The 18,454-nt window shown below is 45.7% G+C and overlaps 1 protein-coding gene across 1 annotated transcript in view; it reads left to right on the top strand.

Moving 5' to 3' along the window:
• slc24a3 (solute carrier family 24 member 3) overlaps positions 1-18,454 on the top strand; it is a 60,839-nt gene that overhangs the window by 18,343 nt on the left and 24,042 nt on the right. The window contains exon 2 of the mRNA XM_056609652.1: positions 1,855-2,004. Within this exon, the coding sequence (XP_056465627.1) occupies positions 1,855-2,004 (150 nt within the window). The remainder of the gene's footprint in view (positions 1-1,854; positions 2,005-18,454) is intronic.

Genomic DNA, 18,454 nt, shown 5'->3' with positions numbered 1-18,454 from the left:
GTGCACATTTTGCAATTTATTTATTGACAGGGATAGAGCTATTAGCAGTGTATACATTTTTACTTGCACTGGGCTGCATTAGCCATGATTTCTAGACACCTGGATACCGGTTGAGACAGATATGACTATACCATCAGATTGTTGTATGGAATCTACATTAGTTCGTCGCTTTGCCAGATGTTTTTACTTTTCAAGAGTGCGTCACGTTCAATATGTAATGTTGAGAAGTGTAACGTAAATATATCATGTAAGACAATACAATGTGGGCACACAGAGGCACAGTGCATGGGTCTGTGTATAAGGTCATGGAGCGAAAGGTCGTCTCACCACCGCGTCTGTGCTATAAATAGCCTATCCCGCAGCCTCAAGGTCACGAAGCGAGCTGGAGCTGTGGCTCAAATCTCTCTCTGGTCTCCCCTTGTACCGCCGACCACCTCCCAGTGCGCATCCTCAAAAATTAATTCGATACACTCCTTTGCTGTGTGTATTTGTGTGTGTGTGTCAGTGTGTGTGTGTGTGTGTGTGTGTGTGAGTGTGTGTGTGTGTGTGTGTGTGTGTGTGTGTGTGTGTGTGTGAGTGTGTGTGTGTGTGTGTGTGTGTGTGTGAGTGTGTGTGTGTGTGTGTGTGTGTGTGTGTGTGTGTGTGTGTGTGTGTGTGTGTGTGTGTGTATATAGATATCCACGCTGATGCTATTTATAGACTGCAGCCCCCGCCCCCCACTCCCCGCGATGGGGGCCCCTGTTGCTTTGAAGGACAGGAGGGACAGGGAGGAGGAGGGGGAGAAGGAGGAGGAGGAGGAGGAGGAGGAGGAGGAGGAGGAGGAGGAGGAGGTGGTGGTGGTGGTGGTGGTGTGTGTGGGGGTGCTATGGGAGTGGGGGTCCCTTCAGGAGACCATGACCCAGATGACAGTGGAAGCATTGCGCTCGGCACGGCGCTTCTGACGCACTAATGCCAGCCGTAGGATGGCGGTCCCAGCAGCCGTCAGATGCTGTACGCCTCATCAGGCCCCATACCTCCTGAGAGCGAGGGGAGGGGGAGACGCGGGAGGGGGGGGGAGAGGAGGGGGGCTGATGGAGAGGGGAGGGCTGGAGGGAGGGAGGGAGGGAGAAGAGGAGAAAATGGAGGGAGAGGGGAGAGAGGGAGTTGGGAAGGTTGAATGAGGGGAGGAAGGAAGGAGAGGGAGGGAGAAGAGGAGAGGACGGAGGAAGATGGAGAGGAGAGGGAGGGAGGGAGGGAGTTGGGAAGGTTGAAAGAGGGGAGGGAGGAAGGAGAGTGAGGGAGAGGAGGACAGAGGGAGAGGGAGAGGGTGACAGAAGAGGGAAGGAGGGTGGGGGGAGAGAGGATGAAGGGGGAGGGAGAAGAGGAAATGACGGAGGGAGGAGAGGAACGAGAACGACGGCACACGACCAAGCCTGGCGATGTACATCTCCTTCCTCGCTCTCCGCTGAACTCTGTGGTTCCAGCTCTTTGATGATGAATACCGCCTCTTCCTCAGCTCCATCTTCATCTTCTTCGTCTTGATGATGAGGATTATAATTATTGCATCAACGATGATGATGATGCAATTCTGTGCTCTCTAATGTAAACCACATCCATTGCAAACCTATAGGAACGCGGGAGGCTTTACAGGGAGGGATCCTATGGAAGCAGCTAAAGAGCTGAGTGTTACATTGGCCCGAGGTCATTTCATTGATGTTCACCAGGGCCCTTCCTGCTGGGACCTCTGGTGCCGTCGTTAATGCTCTTCCTGGAGCTTAGCTGGACTCACTGGAGTGTTGAATTTCAACCATGTCCTCTGTATCTCTTTTGCTGCCCCTCCTAACCCGTCTGTCTGTCTGTCTGTCTGGCTGGCAGGGTATGGAGGCTCCAGCTCACTGGTGATGATTGAGGAGGAGGAGCGGAACGGAGACACCAGGTGGGAGAGCCGACACCTCCTCCAGAACTTCTACGACAACGCATCAGACCTCGTCCCTGAGGCTGAATCCAAGAACTGCACTGAACCGGGTAAGAGGAGCATGTAGGCTGTACCACATAAAGAACAAGCACCCGGATGCCATGTCTGAGACTTTCCGTCTTTAAAAGCGATCACCTGATCAAAATGTGGCAAAAAACTTAAAGCTAACAAAAAATATAGATCAAAAAACATTGAAAGGTCAGCACCTCTAAATGGACGGCGCTTCCAAACATGGCGTGAAAGTTCATTTAGGCAATGGAGCGCCGAACCAAATGGAAAGCACCACTATCTTGTATTTCACCTCTGCATTTTCTTCTGAAAAGATTAACCGGGTTAATGGGTTGTGATCTATCAAGAGCAAAATGAAGCTAAATCGACACATCCCTAGTTTACTTTTCATTGAATATGCGTAAGCACGTGCCTTACTGAATGCACAGACGACTACTGCGCTCCAGAGACACACTCGCAGCGATCACAAGAAGGAGTTGACTGGGCCGCACTACCTGGTCTTTACTAAGCCTGGTCATAACTGCTTAGGTCTTTGGTCCATTCTCTACAATAAACCTTAAGTCAGTTGCACCATCCAACTCACGCTTAGTCTTAACTACGCCCGGTCTTAACTACGCCCAGTCTTAGAACAATCTCCCGCCGTCTTGCTAATTTGTAGATGATTCATTTGCAATTAATTTGCGTCAACATTATGGAGGATCTAATGAAAAGAAAAGGCCACTGAATGGACATTGAGATCTAACATTCAACAGAGCTGTGCAGCCACCACAAACATTCCAATGTTGTAACAAACAAGAAAAAGCAGTCAACTCTGGAAGGAATCACGGAGGGGTTTAATAATTGTTCGGTGATTGTGCCTGCTTGTTGTAAATACGATACATGATACGCACCATTGTGAAGCAGTGTTGCTACTGGAGAAACAGCCCAGATTTTGTCTTCACGCCTGCTTCTTACTAGGCGTAAGATTTACGTCCAGTCTTTGTGATAGGAAAGCTTAAACCTTGGTGCAAAAAGGATGGTGTCACCATTAGGTTGTGCAACCGTGATTTCACACCTGAGCTGTTTTATCCACTTAATTCAAACCTGAAACCGTTCCCCTGATAGTATGGTTTGTTTGGGGTGGTGTGGATGCTCAATAAAACTCGTCCGAACAAACAAAACCTGGTCCCCTTGTAAACGGAGCTCTCGAATGGCTTTTGAGTAATGGCTCTGTTTTGTTCGCTTTCGGTGTGTAAGTATTCTGAAAGTTTCAACTTCACCCATTACTCGGACCGAGTCTCTACTGAACTATAACCTATCGATGTGAAAGCACCTCAACAGCCGAACAGTTGTCCGTGACGAAATTCTTTAAAACCAACCCTGATGTCAACAAAGAGGAGGAGACCCACGGAGAGTAAAATATGAATTTTCGCACGTACCTCTATTACATATTGCCGTTCAATTTTACATTTGACTGGTACATTTTATCTTATCAGCTACGTTGGCTGGCAAAAGAAATGGCAAGAGGAGTGTGTGTGTGTTTGTGTGTGTTTGTGTGTGTTTGTGTCTGAGTGTGTGTGTTTGTGTGTATGTTTGCCTGTTTTATCCTGTTGAGAGCACCAAGCAATAATGCAGTATGTTTGCTTTCTCTCCAGGCACGTGTGTGTGTGTGTGTGTATGTGTGTGTTGGAGGGTTTTCCGTGTGGAATTCTGGGGCTTTACAGGGCTGATGTCCTGCCAAGCATACCCTTGATCTCCTAACACACACACACACACACACACGTGCGCACACACACACATGCACGTGCACACACACATGCATGCACGCAACACTGACCAAACCAACATAAACACATGCAGTAACACATGCAAACATCAAATTCAGGCATGTGTTACGCATGCATTCACCTGCACACACAAATTAAAATTCACACATATACAATTATACACACATGATTCCATAACCTGAACTATTAACATAAAACTCATGCACTCATAACTCTTATACAAGAATGACGTACCCCCTCTTTACCATCCATGCTGTTTTCAGAGGCAGGAAAACATTACAGACACGCACGCAAACACACACACACACACACACACACACACACACACACACACACACACACTACACACACACACACACACACACACACACACACACACACACACACACACACACACACACACACACACACACACACACACACACACTTACACACAGAGACATATACACACTTAGACGCACATGCACAAACACTCACGTACAGAAACACACATACACATGAAAGTGCACTCCTATCGAGGGGAATGAGGAGTTATATTTAGACGAGTTACTAGTTTACAGCCTTTTTCTGTTTAATCACTCTTTGTCTGCCGAAACACTAATTACCTTAATGGGGATTGCTTCTTTCTTCTCGCTCTAAGTACAAAGATCTTCACAGTGTTTTTTTCCAAGCCTGCTGTCTCTCTCTCCCTCTCTCTTGATCTCAATCTATCTCGATCTATCTCAATCTCTTTCTCTCTATCTCTCTCTCTGTCGCCTCCATTTCATCTTTGTAGTTTTGGCTCCTCTCCACCACCACGTCTGTTCCCTTCTTTTGCATTTCCTGTGGGGTACGAAAATGATAAGCAACTACTTTTTCAAGCATTAGGCTTTAGTATCACACACAAAATCACACATACACACACACACACAAACAAGTAACTAGTGTCCCTTGCAAAACATTTATAGATTCTCATAAAGCTGGTGGTATTTGGTATTGCCACTGATTTCCCGAAATCGTATCATTCCATTCGATTTACGATTTGATTAGATTCAATTCAATATAGATTGAGTGCATTTCAGAGACAAGAACCATCTTGCTTAGAGTTAAATGCGATTCTCAGTAAACTAAAGCTTTAAATTGTACAAGGAAGGAACCATCTTACCTGGTGCAATATAGAAAATATGAATGGTTATGTTATAGTCGTGATGTGTAACATTTCAACTAGCTCATCAATGCTGATTTCAATATTGTTATCAATAAATTCTAAACCTTTGAATTATATTTTCTACAAATATTAAATGCTGGCCAGCCGGTTCCTCTCCCTTTGTTTAAATCAATCGTACTATCGAGGCTCCCAAAAAACCCTGCCTTCGAGTCGACTTACACATTGTGACTTTATTAACAGACCCAGCAGCAGTTTCATGAATGTGCTTGTAATTGAACATGACCCAACAAACTACAGCAGTCAATCCAATATATAATATATAAGCTACACTTCATTCTCACTCTTCTTTAACATACTTTCCTGTCCCTCTTGACCATCCTGTCAATACAGGCACAGAAAAACAATCAAGAAATCGTTTTACAAACTCAGCCTAACCCTAGCCAGTCGAGAGAGCGAGAGAGAGAGCGAGAGAGAGTGCGAGAGAGAGAGAGAGAGAGAGAGAGAGAGAGAGAGAGAGAGAGAGAGAGAGAGAGAGAGAGACATCAAGATGGATAGAGAGCGAGCAGGGAGTACACAACAAAAGAAGCCATGGCATGTTGAAATCCTTTCCATTTGCAGTGTGTTTCGGTTCTGGTGGTGGTGGCAGTTCAGAAAGAAAAGCCCAGACTTTTTTGTCTTTTAGTATCTCTAGTGACGTTAGGCTGACAGGAACTATGTCACACTGGAGCTAAAGTGTCTGAATGAATAAAATCACAGACAATATTACTTTTCACTCAGCAGTCTGCGGTTCTTTATTCTGATTTAACTTCCGAATCAATTGTGAATTCATCGGGTGTCTGGAGTGACATATTATCTATTAAATATGATTATGGTTTCAATGAAGCGTGCTCTCCCAACCTGAAAACGATCTATTGTTGTAGTAGATTCATCTCTTCGAAAAGAAAGCACAGTGACGCTTGGTCCTATTTTATATGTGTAGCTCGTTTTCTCAGGCCTGACCCCACAAACACATGCAGTCACACAAACAGTCTTTATAATCACCTAACTCAAACTGATGAGAATGCTCGACAACCACTTTACCATTTCAAAAACCCGAAATCACCATCGCATGCACGAAACTTATACCCACTAAGACAAACAGAACTGTGATAAATAATGCATTTTCACAAGGTGCTGTGTTGGTTTCCAAATAATAACGTTTACTATTGTCAACCATCTCTCTACCTCTCCCTCTCTCCGTCTCTGTCTCTGTCTCTTCCCTCTCCCCCTCCCCTCCGGGTGCTCCAAGGGCCCTTCCACAATAACCCGCTGCTCCGTCTCCTCCAACCTGCACCTCACGCCCCGGAGCCACCCCATGGTGGCGACGCTCCTAATCACCCATACATTATCCTCCGCCTTTCGCTCTAATTATAATCTAATTATTCCAATGGAATGTAATTTCAAGGGTGGCGCTCCTGTTCTTGCAGCGCCTCCTTGCTCTCTTAATTAATTGGAGCAGAAGAAGACAAGCGGGGAAAGGGAAGTTGTGTCATGGTCGTGTGTTGTGAAAGTGTTTTTTATTTTTTTGAAAGGAGGGGGGGAGTGGGGGTCGTTTTTTGAGGGATGTTTGATCAGATCAAAAGAGAACCCATGGGCTTGCGGTGCCTCAAAGACAGCACGCACACATACAAAAACACACACACACACACACACACTAACTTTAGAAGAAACACACGCATACACACTGCCTTGAGAGGACACACAATCTTGTTGAACTGCCCAACGTATTCCTTTGCTGTCTTTGCATTTCAGAATCCCACCTACAATATAGAGAGACTGCAGTAATACGCCACTGTGAAACAAACAAACACACGCAAACGCATGTGCACACACACTTCATTATGTAGCAGCCAACCTCTCGATCGTTTGAGGCACACCTATTTGACGCGGCCCATTGCCGGTGACTTGGTTAGGACTAGCAGATTTGTGTTTCTAGCAGTGTGTGACCGAAATCGTTTTATTTCTCAAGGCAGACGGTTAATGTTCTGCTATATTGGCCAAGCAGAGAGGCTAATACGTGTTTGTGTGTGTGTGTGTGTGTGTGTGTGTGTGTGTGTGTGTGTGTGTGTGTGTGTGTGTGTGTGTGTGTGTGTGTGTGTGTGTGTGTGTGTGTGTGTGTGTGTGTGTGTGTGTGTGTGTGTGTCTGTTGCGCCAAACCATCTTCACCTTGCCTGCGGCCCATTTATCGCTCAGTGGGCTTGTCAGAATGCTGCCCAGTTGGGCGGGAAGTAGTTTGTGTGTTTGTGTGCGTGTGTCTGTGTGTGTATTTATAAGCATGTGGTTGTGTGTTTGTGCGCATGTGTGTGGGTTTATAAGCATGTGGTTGTGTGTTTATGTGCATGTGTTTGTGTGTTTGTTTATAAGCATGTGGTTGCGTGTTTGTGTGCATGTGTGTGTGTGAGTGTGTGTGTGTGTGTGTGTGTGACATGTGTGTGTGTGTGTGTGTGTGTGTGTGTGTGTGTGTGTGTGTGTGTGTGTGTGCGTGTGTGTGTGTGTGTGTGTTTATAAGCATGTGGGTGTGTATTTCTGTGCATGTGTGTGTGTGTGTGTGTGTGTGTCTGTGTGTTTATAAGCATTTGTTTGTTTGATGAAATTATTTATGCAAGGACATTATCACCCAATGTATCTGTAATAGGTCACTAAAAAAACACACACACATACACACAAACACTTTTTTTTTATATGTATTTATCTCTATGGGCCCTAACTTGCATCCGGCGCAATTGACTTTCTCACTGGCACATGTGTCGTTGCTAGTTTGCAACTGGCGCAGAGCGTTCTTTTCCCTCCTGCGCCACGCGTCGGTAAATTAGGGAATGATCTTGCGCCCCAAGGGGCGGTGCGGCGAAAGGAGGAGGCGTGTTCTGGCGCAAACGTTCCCTGGTGCTATTTTGCAGTTTCAGAAATCACTTGCGCCACAAACCAGGAAATGCCTGGTTTAAAGTCAGTGGCGCGTTGTTCAGATGCTATTTTAAGGGCGCATGCATAATGTTGCTTGCACCTCGCGCATACACTTTGCTTCTCTCATCAACCTAGCCACACATTCTTGGTAAATTATTTGGGAAAGAACAGCTGATACAGCGGTAATAAGTTGTACTTTTAAGTCAATGTATCTGCAAACACATATTTTCTTGACACAGACATTGTGTACATGGCCATAACTTTTAGGATTGATGAGTATTTGATCGTGAGAAAACATTGTTTTACAGCGAGTGAGTGAATGCGGGCGCGCGTGTGTGTATGTATAAAATAATTAATGAATGCGGGCGTGCGTGTGTGTGTCCATCTGTTTAAACACACGCAAACTAAACACGTAACGCATAATACAGTCCGTGGCAATGTATATTAACGAGGGGAAGCATGCATATTAGGAACACAAGTCGATAACGATAATGCATACAATACTGATAAGAAACTATGCTTAATTGCTTATAATGTATTGCGTATATCATTAAATAGAACCACAGCCACCGCATATCATATGTGCTCATGGCTCTTGCACGCTATTGCACGTTACGCCCAAACCACACCTACGGGTAATTAGGCTACTTCAGACCAACCCTTTTTAGATTTCCGCCGGGTGCAAGAGTCATTTTTGCGCCGGTAAACTAGCGACATCTCCATAGAACCGCCCATAAAGCTGCTTGCACTTGGCGCTTCTCACTTACGTTTCAGACCGTTAAAATAGGGCCCTATGTCTCCGTCTTCCCAAAGCTGTGTCCTCTTTAAAACACCATCTTTGGCGCTTAAGTTGCAAAATAATAAACAACAGAGTGAAGAGCAGAGTGTTTCTGCTGTTTTAAGGTTTGTCAGTTGCCTCTTAAGAAGTAGGAGTTTATACGGCAAGCTACAAGGTTGAAATTGGTAATCTAAATTGGTCATCCAAAAGGGAAAAAATATATACCATGAGGTGAAAGAATTCAGAATTTGTTTCATTTATACATATATATTTATATGGTCATCCCTCTTGGTCTCTCCTTATTGTGTTCAACAGGACTATACATGTAGCAACCTAGAGCTTTGCACTAAACACAGACTATCAATAACCATTAATCACCTCTGCCCCTGAGTTGGAGCTGTGAGGGTATTGTATATGGTGGAATGGACCTGGACACAGCAGAATGAGGTAACGGTCCACCTTAACTTCCAGGGATTAAGCTGACATCGCACTCATATCAGTTTCCCCTTGGAGCCACAGTTTCACATTGGAACCGCAGTTCCTCTATATTTCTAAGGCTTGGTTTCACTGTAATATTAATTTTGACGCAGTCTCTAACTATTATTTACAAAAACACGACAGCAAGAGACAGAAAAATTTGTGATTAAGCTGCACTCTGATATATTTAGTACTTGTGTGTGTGAGGATGTATTTGTGTGTGTGTTTGTGTGTGTGCGTGTGCGTGTGTTTGCTCGTGTGTGTCTAGTGTGTGTGGGTGTGTGTGTGAGTGTCTGCGTCTGTTTTCTACGATGGCTTTGCCTCTTCCTTGTGTATGGAGCAGTAAGACAAGACATAATGGTGTAATTTTATGCATAGACTGCACCTCACTCTAGGGACAAACATCCCCACACAAGCACACACACACACACACACACACACACACACAAACACAGACACACGCATACACACACACACACACACACACACACACACACACACACACACACACACACACACACACACACACACACACACACACACACACACAGCCTTACACACAAACAGAAAGCAGGGCTTAAATGTCATATTACTCAGCATAGTCATAGCAAGCCAAACGACCCGGCAGGTGTCCCAATGCATAAGCCTTGTGTGTGTGTGTGTGTGTGTGTGTGTGTGTGTGTGTGTGTGTGTGGTGTGTGTGTGTGTGTGTGTGTTGTGTGTGTGTGTGTGTGTGTGTGTGTGTGTGTGTGTGTGTGTGTGTGTGTGTGTGTGTGTGTGTGTGTCTGTCTGTGTGTCTGTGTGTCTGTGTCTGAAGCTTTGTTTCTACTTTCGATATGCAGAAAAACAAGGCTTAAAGATGTTAACGTGCTGCTTAACTACTTGCCTATCATGCGTCCTGAATTTCCATGAATGCCCGGGATTAGATTTACCATCAGTTTATCTCATTCATATACACTTGATAAAACAAAGGATATGTCGAAATCAGGGTCCTCAAACTCGCGGCCCGGGGGCCAATTGAGGCCCGCGGGATGATATTTTGTGGCCCCCTACTTGTCATCAAAGTTTAGTGTTAGTGCGGCCCCCATGTTGTTGTCAAACGCACATTTTTGCTGAGTCGCTTGCCACGCATTTTTATCACTCATTTTGAGTTGCGTGTCCTGAGTCCCGACAAAAGCCAAAGGACGCTAAAATGTCCCGGTTTCCACCAACCACTATGAAATGTCGCCTGCAGTCAGCGATTACATAGGCAACGGGGTCTAATTATAGCCCGATCATTAACTTAGATTGGGTCAGTTGTGCTACTTTTTTTTGTGGCATACTTGATGCGCCCCAGCCTGACCCAGACTCTACCTCCAGGGGCCCCCAGGTAGGTTGAGTTTGAGACCCCTGGTCTAAATGATGCAAACTGCTGAACCCGTGTTTTGGCAGAGAGTGAAATGGGAGTATTAGTTATTTTGGCATTTCAGCCACAACATAACCAATGCATGCATACATTCTTTAAAGTAATATATAACGGGTGTATTTTCTTGTGATTACAAAGCCTTAAACAATATGAAAGCGAGCAATGCTTACAGTACAGGTTATAAACACAAGCGACACCTTCCCTCAACCGTTCCCTCAAACACAGCCTTCATTGTCACCAAACTAAGACAAGGTTTCAAATGAATGGCCTGTGCTCGTCCTCCATCAATACGTCGGAACTAATTGCTAACTTAAGCGGCCAGTGGTCAGAATGGTAGAGGAATGACAGGAGTGATTTATGTTGAGGGTCCGTGATTCTAGCTTGGGCCCTCGAAAAAGGTTACTGATCAACAATTGTGCTCAATACACCAGGGGTTTCATGAAATGATGGTGTCTTCATCCAGGGTCAATAGAGCGTACTCAGGACCAACACACACACACAAAAACAAAACACAAAGAACCCCAGAGGTTAAATCGCTTGCAGCCAAATCAATATTAATTGAGCGTGTTTTGGAAGACGCCTTTCTCCAAGAGGGGAAGAAAAATAATAGATCCCTTGGATGGAGCCCTGTGGGACGCCCTGAAATGCATTTGGCTAAATTGAATACGGGGCTGGTTCCAAATACGTTGACTCCTGAGGGCCACAAACTCAATTGGAACCTGGAGATTTGGAATCCTCTGAGGCAATTAGGGAGGGGTTGAACGCGTGTGTACGATAGAACCGTATAAATACTGTGTTCAACGGACAGAAAACCTGTTTGTTTCCATTCTTTCTATTGTCTGAGGTTGAAGGTGCCGTCACCAAAAAGGGAAGTAGAGACATAGACAGGAATGTTTCTGAATATCAGCGTACTGCCAAAATAAAAGTACTTGCATAATTAAATTTAACCTAACTGTATTTTAAATGCTGAACGGACACAGAGACAGAATCTACAGAATCATTGCATCAAAATGTTTTACACCCTTGGAATATAACAGTAGACTGTGAACAATGGGCTCTTATGCTGGCCACTAAACTGCCCATTGGGCTTCAACAGAACAGATCAACTGACACTTTAACATTTAATTTACTGACCTAATTTGGTGTTGCCTCTCTTTTCCTATCATTAAATATGAAATAAAATATTCATCCATATTTAGTTAATTTCAAGATATGGCAATTGGAGAGAAAGATTACTAAGTTAGATTTTTTAATTTACCATACCACTAACATTGACCCATTTTGGAGACAAAGATCTATTAGTCCGAAATTTTGCAAGGCACACTAGATAAGAATGCAGACCACATTGACAAATTGAAAGGAATTCTTCCTCACAAATAAGCACCCACAATTTTAGAATGGAATGCATTAATGGCAGGCATCCACACATTTGCAGCCTTTATAAAAGACAGTCAGGAATTACTAACAACTGCAGAGGCACAGTGCCCTGGGTATGACATATTACTCCTATTAGTAAGAATACATGTGTGTGTGTTGGAGGGGAATATTTGTGCACACTTGTATTTATGTGTGTGTATGCATGTTTGGGATCATGTGTGTGCGTGCATGAATTTGTGTGTGCACATTTGTGTGTGTTTGACACACTCATATGTGTGAGTGGTTGTGCATTTCTGCACATGTGTGTTTGTTGGAAGTGCACTTCGTTAGACAATTTGTTGGTGAAGAAAGCATTTCTTTCCTGGTTGGAATAGAACCCCCTCTGCCTTCATCTGATTCGTCCTTGCTTGCTACCATGGAAACCAGTGAACCATATCACTCGCCACTGGAACGTGTGTGTGTGTGTGTGTGTGTGTGTGTGTGTGTGTGTGTGTGTGTGTGTGTGTGTGTGTGTGTGTGTGTGTGGTGTGTGTGTGTGTGTGTGTGTGTGTGTGTGTGTGTGTGTGTGTGTGTGTGTGTGTGTGTGTGTGTGTGTGTGTGTGTGTGTGTGTTTCAGAGAGACAAAAAAAAAGACCTAAAGCTGATACAACAGAGTAACAGAAGTGACTAGGTACACATGTGGACTTTCCCTGTGCACACTCCACTATAATCCTCATAGCGAAATGTCTCTCTCTCTCTCTCTCTCTCTCTCTCTCTCTCTCTCTCTCTCTCTCTCTCTCTCTCTCTCTCTCTCTCTCTCTCTCTCTCTCTCTCTCTCTCTCTCTCTCTCTCACTCTCTCTTTATCTTTCTTCTTCCGTCTCTCATTCTGGCTTTAATACTTAGCTTGTGCCAGCATCCTTCTGTGCCAGCTGTAGGCATTCCAAAGGCATTACGCAGACTATGTGCCCTATGTGCATGCACACACACACATGCACACACACACACCACATCCAGTTCAACATTCCACAGCACACTACAGGAGATGTTTACATTTCGAAAAGCCCCAGAACCCACCCTCCCATCCCAACCAAGACCCCCACTCAGCACCCCCCCAGCCCCCCCCACCCACCCCGCCACCCCCTTCCCTCCCTCATGGAAACATGGATGTGGAGCCAACTGAGCTCAGAGAGTCATGGAGTTCAGGGGGAAGGAGAGAGACAGGACAGTGAGAGAAGAATGGGACACTGGGAGACTTCCAGGCCAACACACAACACAGCCCTCTGCAGTCAAGTGGCCATAATGTATGTTGGTTTGTGGTAGCTTTTTCTAGCCATTAGGCCCAGGCTTTGATCCATAGGGACTCTCAGTTCATCCAGATGCATGTCCTTGAGGTGCAGGGCAGAGGTTTGGCAACATGCCCTATAGGTTGCCGAGAGGTCAGGCTGTGGACATGGGGGATCGAACCTCATGCCTTACAGCTGGGAGTTGGTGCGCCCTAGCCCTTACAGAATCCTTTCTTCCTGCATCGTAGGCATCCTTGAGCCCAGGCACCTAACTGGATCTATAAACATGCTGAGTCTCTTTAGTTAAAAGTATACCAAAAAAGTAATATGCTAAATTACAATATGCTAAAATCGTACTTGCTGCAACTACAGCTAGATTTTTCTGAAAGGAGACCCAGTTGGACGCTGTTGTGTCAGAGATGCTCATTGCGAAGGAGCAACTGGGTCGCACACAGCCTGGTCCCGGAGAGCCCCCGTGGAGCTCTGCAGGGGCTGGGGCTCAGAGCAGCCGAGTAGCACAGGAATGGAGACTCTACGCTGGGCTTTCTGTGCGGGGGACTTCATGTCTCTCCGCTTCAAACAGGCCTGTCTCCTTTCCTGTCCTTGACGGACAGGACTGGAGAGAGAGATAGCGTGTGTCTGTGTGTGTGTGTCTGTGTGTGTGTGTGTGTGTGTGTGTGTGTGTGTGTGTGTGTGTGTGTGTGTGTGTGTGTGTGTGTGTGTGTGTGTGTGTGTGTGTGTGTGTGTGTGTGTGTACGTGCGTGCGTGTGTGTGTGTATTGTGTCAGGGATTTTTGTTCCCCAAAATCCCCGACGGGATGTGCCACAAAGACTATTGTCCCGCATGTTTCAGTACTGCGGGAATATTGAAGACAGACTTCTCCGTCCGGCCCTCCACCCCTCAACACCCATGGAAGCCAGGCCCCTCTCTCTCTCTCTCTCTCTCTCTCTCTCTCTCTCTCTCTCTCTCTCTCTCTCTATAGTGGGCTGATAGCCCATCACAGTGACGGGACTCATGTAGGACTTGTCAGCTGGGGTTAGAGCTCAGGAGAGGTGGGGATGAAGGGACCTCCACTGCCCACTCTCTCTCTCTCTCTCTCTCTCTCTCTCTCTCTCTCTCTCTCTCTCTCGCTCTCTCTCTCTCTCTCGCTCTCTCTCTCTCTCTCTCTTTCTCTCTCTCTCACCCCTTTCTATCTCTCTTTCTCTTTTTTCCTCTCTCAAAATGTATATATTTAGCATCCCTATTTCTGTATTGATCCCTCTTTCTCTGTCTCTTTCTCTCTCAGTTTATATTTAGCTTTTTCCATTTCTACATTGATCCGTCTCTTTCTCTATCTATGAACTTATCTCTCTTGCTCCCCCATTGTCTCCCTCTCTCTCTCTATCCCTCCCCATCGCCTGTCTCCTCCGGGACTGACTTCTGTTTCTCATCCAATCTGCTTTTCCTTCCTTCGTCTGCCTTCACCTGTCCTGCTCATTTTTCCGCCTGCTGCCCCTCTCTTTCTCTCTCTCTCTCTCTCTCTCTCTCTCTCTCTCTCTCTCTCTCTCTCTCTCTCTCTCTCTCTCTCTCTCTCTCTCTCTCTCTCTCTCTCTCTCCCCTTTCTCTCTCGCCTCCTCTCCTTCCCTTGATCTGTGATCTCTCCTCCCCTCCTCTAGTCCTCCTCTTTCTCTTCTGCAACGGGTTATGTCTCAGGGGCATTTGGCATGCTTCCAAGTCAACGTAAACTCGCCTAGTATGCAGTCGCAGAAGTGCATTATGGGTTATCCTTACCAATCGAAAGCTGAAATACCTGCATCCAACGCACAATATATCACATCAACATTCACACTGTAGAATGAATCGCAGCAATGTGTATGTTTCAAACGTTTGTGTCACATTGACTATGTACTGTGTATACCGTAGCTCCGTTATTTTGCTGCTCACACACGCATACACCCACGTTCAAAACCTCTGAGCTATAAGTCATGCACACCTGCACACACACAAACACACACACACTCGGACGGAGCTATGATGCCTTAAGTGGTGATGTCATTTTGTGCGTTGAGGGGAGAATATACGGGCTGCATAGGCATATATTTTGGAGCGGAGAATAAAAGGAATATTTACAGAGATTGCTATGATGGGATTAGTGGAAACCCCATCTGTTTCTGAGCAGTGGAAGCCGTGTGCATTGTGTGTGTGTGTGTGTGGGGAGGGGATGAGAGTGTATGCATTAAACATGTTCCAAATGCTATGGTGATGTTCCCTAGTGGGCTACATAGGGTAGATCTGTCTGGATCAAAGTCATATTGTCCTTTGTACCCGATACCTCAACACACCAATTCCCTGTGAATGGCCACATTCTGCATAAATATGGACAGATTCACACATTCAGCTTTCACTGTGGCAAAACCTCAACAAACTTGTTTCGATCTGCGGTTGTCCTCCTCCTCTGCCCGTGCCTCACAGCGGAGTCCCACGACAGCTCAGTTCATCGGTGTGTTCTGCACCTGGTGCCCATGATGTCACCAAGTCACAGCAAACAAGTTACGCCATCAGGGAGGATAGGGTCGCTTTCTGCAGCGCAGTGATCCATTAGTCTGGGCTGGATTGAGCCAGACACATGTATGTGTACATTTGTGTGTGTGTGCATGTGTGTGTGCCGATCTCATGAGGATGTGCATGTGCATGCTTAGGCTTATGAAGCTCTGGGTACATTGATGGTTTCCAGAGGATTTGCTATACATTGTCAGGAAGGCAGATGCAATGGAGCTGACTGATATAATCCCTTCCTATTTGTGGGAAGCCCCCATTGATTCTGCCTATAAAGTGTATACAAGCATACTGAGGCTGCACTAGGGGTCAGCACTGCAATGCTGCGACAGCAGCAAGGCCGAAGGTTACACACAGGATCTTGGTGACTGAAGACTTCCTATGACCCTTTTGTCTTTCCTTGAGCTTAGAGGCTTAAGTCTTATCAAGTAGAGCAATCAATACACAGGTGCTCCTGCTTCAATACCCAATTGGAGATGATCAATGCATGGGTGACGTGGGGTCATGGGGGAGGCACATCATGGTGGGACCTTTGTTTCTGAAAAAACATGAGAGCTTTGACAAGCAAGAATTATGCATGACAAACAAACAGCTCCTTAGTCTCCTGTGCCTCTTGTTGTTCACATCCTTCTAGAGAACAGAGCACCGTCTCTGAGCCTCTTGTAGTTCACATCCTCCTCGAGAACAGAGCAGCGTCTCTGAGCCTCTTATAGTTCAAATCCTTCTCTGGAACAGAGCAGCTTCTCTGAGCCTCTTGTAGTTCACATCTTTCTCTAGAACAGAGCACTGTCTCTGAGCCTATTGTAGTCACATCCTTCTCTGGAACAGAGCAGCTTCTCTGATCCTCTTGTAGTTCACATCCTTCTCTGGAACAGAGTCGTTTCTCTGAGCCTCTTGTAGTTCAAATAAGAGGTTGTAGAAGGTTCTGGTTCCCTCGAGTTAAGCTTGATATGAAGTACATCAAAATACTGTTAAATGTATGAACATCCTGTGCAATATTACATTGCCCCAATTTAATTTGTTGTGATGTTCTATTTTCAATTTAAAATCAATCAAATATCTGCTCTACTCCCCCTCAACGTTGTTCCCAAGGAGACATAGCACAGTTCACACACTGTGATGCTGGAGCTGCACTCAAAGTAACTGCAGTATGTGAACAGTGTTTAGCACACCCTGGAGGCAGCGTGTTAATGATATCGCTAATGTGTCACGTTTGGAACAAGGGCTGTCAAAAATAATCACATTTACAGCAATAACGCTGCCATCATTGAACATAATGAGGCTAATTCTCTCTTTGAGAGGAAGAAAGACATAAATGCAATAACGGATGAACATAAGTCCTTATTTTTCTTCTTCGAATATTGTGTTGAAATATATCTTCATGCAGCCTTCTTTTTTGGGAGCGATAGTCATTTGCTTGGCGTTGCTGTTCTCACTTTGGTCCAGAGTTTTGTGCTGAAATGGTTGGTGCAACAGAAGGGACGTAGGATCAAATAACAATGATGTGCAGTTTCTCTGATTCCCAAGTCTGAGTCTCTGTGTGGCTGTCTGATGGGGTTGTGGAGGGCTTGGTGGTGGTGGTGTTATGGGTGGTGCGGTTGGTGGGGATGGGCTTTGTCCATCGGTTTCTGCACCTGCTAATTCTGTGTCCGTCCGTGTCCCAGGTCACCACAGGTCACACTGCCCACATTTGCCAGGGCTCACTGATTAAATGCCAGCATTACCATGTGCCCTTTCGCAAGGGGACCAGGCACACACACCAACGCACCGACGCATGCATGACAAAACTGCACATGCACGTCTTTGGACCAAAAAAATAAAGTGGTCTTTACCCCCCCGGAAAGAAAGACTGGAAACGGGGACATGCTTTTACGGACTCAGAATCTAAATGGAGCACTCACTCTCCCTTCTTTTTACAGCACTCACCCCTTCTCCCATTCCTCTCTATTTGTGCTGCAGGATTTATTTCTTCCCTTTCTTTCTCTCTCTCTCTCTCTCTCTCTCTCTCTCTCTCTCTCTCTCTCTCTCTCTCTCTCCCTCTCTTTCCCTCTCTCCCCCTCTCCTTTCTCTCTCCCTCTCTTGTGTGCATTCCCTGTAGCTGGAAACAGGAACATTTCCATCTCTCCTGAGACCCAATCTGTTGAAGGTGAACAAAGGAACGAGAGGCTGAGACAGAAAGTGCAAGACAGAGTGCAAGAGAGTGAGAGAAAGAGTGCAAGAGAGAGAGAAAGTTCAAGACTGAGTAAGGGAGTGCAAAGAGAGCACGAGAGCACGAGAGAGAGGGTACATGATAGTGAGAGAGATTGTGCGAGAGCAAAGGAGGAAGGAGAGTGTGTTCCTAGCGGCTAGATTGGATGTCTGTGTGTGTGTGTGTGTGTGTGTGGTGGATGGCAGCGGCTTGTTAAGAGCTCACCACCGCGGTGACCTTGTTGTCACTGTGAGGAGGAGGCTGATTGATGGAGAGATGGCGTTCTCCTCCGGGGAAGTGCGAGTGTCAACAGGTCACCACCGCCTCCACCACTACCGCTCTGATACATGTCATCACAGACACTCATTCACCCAACCAGAGTGGGAGACTGTACTATTGCAGAGAGAGAGAGAGAGAGAGAGAGAGAGAGAGAGAGAGAGAGAGAGAGAGAGAGAGAGAGAGAGAGAGAGAGAGAGAGAGAGAGAGAGAGAGAGACTATTGGATTGGATCTTTTCGCTTCGATTTGATTTCTGATATGATTCGTTTCAAAATCAATTTGGTTAGGGATATTTCAGTTACAATACATATTTTGCTTGGATATGAAAGAGATATTCT

Source organism: Gadus chalcogrammus, chromosome 15, assembly GCF_026213295.1.
Source record: "Gadus chalcogrammus isolate NIFS_2021 chromosome 15, NIFS_Gcha_1.0, whole genome shotgun sequence".
In the NCBI taxonomy this organism is placed as follows: Eukaryota; Metazoa; Chordata; class Actinopteri; order Gadiformes; family Gadidae; genus Gadus; species Gadus chalcogrammus.
The sequence above is the reverse complement of the archived record's forward strand: the minus strand, read 5'-3'. Positions and strand labels throughout refer to the sequence as shown.